This window comes from Ursus maritimus, unplaced genomic scaffold (assembly GCF_017311325.1).
Source record: "Ursus maritimus isolate PB19 unplaced genomic scaffold, ASM1731132v1 scaffold_5, whole genome shotgun sequence".
NCBI classification, from domain to species: Eukaryota; Metazoa; Chordata; class Mammalia; order Carnivora; family Ursidae; genus Ursus; species Ursus maritimus.
Window position 1 is genome coordinate 55,714,590 of NW_024426663.1, and position 3,996 is coordinate 55,718,585.

General features: G+C 49.8%; 1 protein-coding gene across 1 annotated transcript; it reads left to right on the forward strand.

Annotated features, from left to right (window-relative positions):
• The first annotated feature begins 597 nt into the window (after positions 1-597).
• Positions 598-2,358, forward strand: LOC121100743 (heterogeneous nuclear ribonucleoprotein A0). The gene has a single exon (XM_040622408.1). The coding sequence runs from the start codon at positions 911-913 to the stop codon at positions 1,829-1,831; it is 921 nt and encodes a 306-aa protein (XP_040478342.1). The 5' UTR covers positions 598-910; the 3' UTR covers positions 1,832-2,358.
• Positions 2,359-3,996: the final 1,638 nt, after the last annotated feature.

Sequence of the window (3,996 nt, forward strand, 5' to 3'; positions counted from 1 at the left end):
GTTTTCAAAAATCCCGCGCGTGGCGCCCCAGGCCGCATCCGCTGGGAATGGCCCCCAGCGCGCCCCCGCTCACCATCCCCTACCCCCAAGCCCAGGGAGGGGGGGAAGGCGTCAGGATGGCAAGCAGGTTCTGCACAGAGCCGGCGCCGGGGCTAGCGCGCACCGGGGAGCGCGCCCGTCCAGCGGCGGCCGAAAACGGAAGTGGGCGCGAGCGGATCGCAGTGATTGGCTGAGCCCACATGTCTCTCAAGGGGCTGGCGCGAACGCCACTGCGGAGTTGGGCGAGGGGATACGGCAAGGGGAGGGGGCAAAACACTGGGAACAGCCGCGGGGCTGGGAGGAAATGAATTGCGGAGGTACGCGGACAGCAGGGAGAGTCCCTGGTCAGGGAATGCGGGGGAGCCAGGGTGTGAAAGCGGGACTGTAGAGGCGGTGGCGGGAGCAGCGCAGGCCGAGGGCTTGAATCGACCGCGGAGGGCGGGGAGTCCGTGACCGAGAGCGGCGCTGCGGCGCGGTAGGCGGGACTAGGGAGAGCGACTCAGGGATTGGCGGGCAGCGCTATGCTACCGTACGTCGGCGGTGACGCACGCCTCGGGGAGGGTGCGCGCGCGTTCAGCGGCCTCTTTGTGTGGTGCCCAGATAGGGGAGCGGAGGTGGCGGTGGCGGTAGCGGCGGCCTTGGTTGTCTTCCAGTCTCCTCGGCTCGCCCTCTAGCCGGCACCTCTCCCCTTCCCTCCCCCTTCCTTTTTTCCTCTTTCCCTCCCCTTCCCTTTTTCCCTTCCCCGTCGGTGACCGGCGGTGGCGGCTCCAGCAACGGCTGGGCCCAAGCTGTGAAGAGGCCTTAGCCAACGATAACGGCGACGGCGAAACCTCGGAGCTCGCAGGGCGGGGGGAAGGCCCGGGCCGTGGAGATGGAGAATTCCCAGTTGTGTAAGCTGTTCATCGGCGGCCTCAATGTGCAGACGAGTGAGTCGGGCCTGCGCGGCCACTTTGAGGCCTTTGGGACTCTGACGGACTGCGTGGTGGTGGTGAACCCCCAGACCAAACGCTCCCGTTGCTTCGGCTTCGTGACCTACTCCAATGTGGAGGAGGCCGATGCCGCCATGGCCGCCTCGCCCCATGCCGTGGACGGCAACACGGTGGAGCTGAAGCGGGCGGTGTCCCGGGAGGATTCGGCGCGGCCGGGAGCCCACGCCAAGGTTAAGAAGCTCTTTGTCGGGGGCCTTAAGGGAGACGTGGCCGAGGGCGACCTGATCGAGCATTTCTCGCAGTTTGGCACCGTGGAAAAGGCCGAGATCATTGCCGACAAGCAGTCCGGCAAGAAGCGTGGCTTCGGCTTCGTGTATTTTCAGAATCACGACGCGGCAGACAAGGCCGCGGTTGTCAAGTTCCATCCGATCCAGGGCCATCGCGTGGAAGTGAAGAAGGCAGTCCCCAAGGAGGATATCCACTCCGGTGGGGGCGGAGGCGGTTCTCGGTCCTCCCGGGGCGGCCGAGGCGGCCGGGGTCGCGGCGGTGGTCGAGACCAGAACGGTCTGTCTAAGGGCGGCGGCGGCGGTTACAACAGCTACGGTGGTTACGGCGGCGGCGGTGGCGGCGGCGGCTACAATGCCTACGGAGGCGGCGGAGGTGGTTCGTCCTACGGTGGAAGCGACTACGGTAACGGTTTCGGCGGCTTCGGCAGCTACAGCCAGCACCAGTCCTCCTATGGGCCCATGAAGGGCGGCGGCGGCGGCGGTGGCGGTGGCAGCAGCTGGGGCGGTCGCAGTAACAGTGGACCTTACAGAGGCGGCTATGGCGGTGGGGGTGGTTATGGAGGCAGCTCCTTCTAAAAAAAAAAATCTAAAAATGCCTGGGAGTGGCTATAGGGGTAGCTCTTTTCAACAACCCAGCTAGGGTCAACTCCTAAGTTCCTTCCTCTCCCACCGCCTTCCCCATTTTGCCCTTGGGGGAGCCGCTTCTAAGGCTGCTTATCCTTGGGGGTGTTGCCCTATTTGCCTGCCACCTCTCTTGTCTCTCCCTCTGAAGATGGACTCGGCCCCACATACACATTTTTGTGTTACAGTCATTGATGGACTATATTTTTTTATTATTACTTGGACTTTGGTCGTTTTTATACTAGCAAAATGTCTTGTTTTAATTTGTGTTTTGGGGGGGGTGGGAGTGAACTTGCTGATTCTGTAGCAAAACCTGGGCGGGGGTTGGGGTGGGGGGGTAGTTTACTTTGTTGTAAGGACTTGATATCTGGCTACAGCGTTTTCTATGAAATCTACTTGGATCCCATGCCTGAAATTTGGAAGCATATGTACAAAAATCATTTTTACGTTTTATTTTTAATAAATCATTGTGTTTGACCGTATATGTCTAACATTTTTTTTCTAGGATTCATTCCGTACCGTTTTAAGGGATTAGTTAAAAATTTTTCGTGTTAATTCTTAATTCTTGATGTGTATTTAGAGAAACTTTTAAAAGGTCCTTTGGTGGTTTTTTTTTCTGTTGCCCTTCTAGTGACGTGTTGAATTTTATCCCTTACAGGCAAAACTTTTGAAGTGGTGGATGTAGCTTTTTAAAATCTTTAAAGTTTTTGTGCATCCATCTCTTGTACTAAGCGATTTGCTTATCATCTTGACATGGTTGGTCACTTCTTTCTATGAGAATTTACTTCAAAGTATGTACTGTGTAGTTCGAAAAGAAATAGTTTGTGTTAAGCATGTGTTTTCATTCATATAAACTGTTTAAAAATTTTCAGATGGCCTAGTTTCATCCCTCTTACTGGTTTGTCTGTAATGAATGGTTACAAATAAGGGTTATATTTTACCCTTAAACTAAATGCTTTTTTGTATTTTCAGAGCAGGTTTAAACGTTTTTTCCTATAGCTGAACTGTTGTCCTCTTGGAAATCCTTCCCCCAACCTTTGTAGCACCATCTACTGGCAGAATGGCAGTACATCTGCAAAACAATTTGTTTAAAAAACTTGTTTAGGATAATCGCATCAGATTTAGAAGTTTTGCCATCAAAAATCTGTGCAGACTTTGGTTACACATTTACTTGTAACTAAGATGGCTTTACGGGAATGTAGTTAACAGTCCATATCACAATTGCCCTTTCTACATGAGATTTGAAAATGTAAACTGCTATGCATAGCTTGGGCAGTGGCCCCAAATTGCTATGACAACTAATGAACCAGCTACGTGTACTGGTATCTTAGGTGCAAGTTGTAAAACAATATTTGTGTATTCTGCTTGGTTAACAAATGTATATTTGTAGCCCTTTCATGCAATAGAATTCAAGTTGTTGTTTATAAAAAACAAAACAAAACGATATAGGAGAAAATTGCCTTCCTGGATAGAAATATAGAATAGCAACGTTTATGGATATCACAAATAAAGAATTCAATTCTTTACATGATTGAGTGAGAGTATGTATAACCTGGTGGGTGGGTTCAGAGTACCTATAATGTAGTACACTTGATTTAATGTTATGGTAATATTTCTAACTTGAATATTGCATTCAAAAGCCCAACTGTATAGTAAGAAGCTTTCTAAAGGGAGGTTAATGGGCTTTAAAGTAAAAGACTATTATTAGCATTGACTTTGTTTTAGTTTTTGCTGCTGTATATTTTTTAATATCTTAATTCTTGCCAGATTTTTTATCTTAATTGCTAGGGTTTTCATTTCGAGAGATATGAGGAAAGGTGAAGCTTGGGAGGCTAGATTGTGGCTGCGCAATGGTCACTTTGACAATGAATAGCTGATGTTTGGTACAGTTAACTTGAGTACACCTCTATGACAAATGGGATAGTTGTTTTTGCACATTGAGTAAATACAAATTTTTTGCTCTTAAACGGTTCTGCAGTTTCCTTAAACTTATTTTTCGTTTTTAGTGAAACATGATACTACATGTGGGCTTCTTCATTTGGTAGTTTAGTCCTGTTTTTTGAGTGCCTCTAAGATACAGAAAATGATATGCTTAAAGTTTTTATTATAATAATTATTCT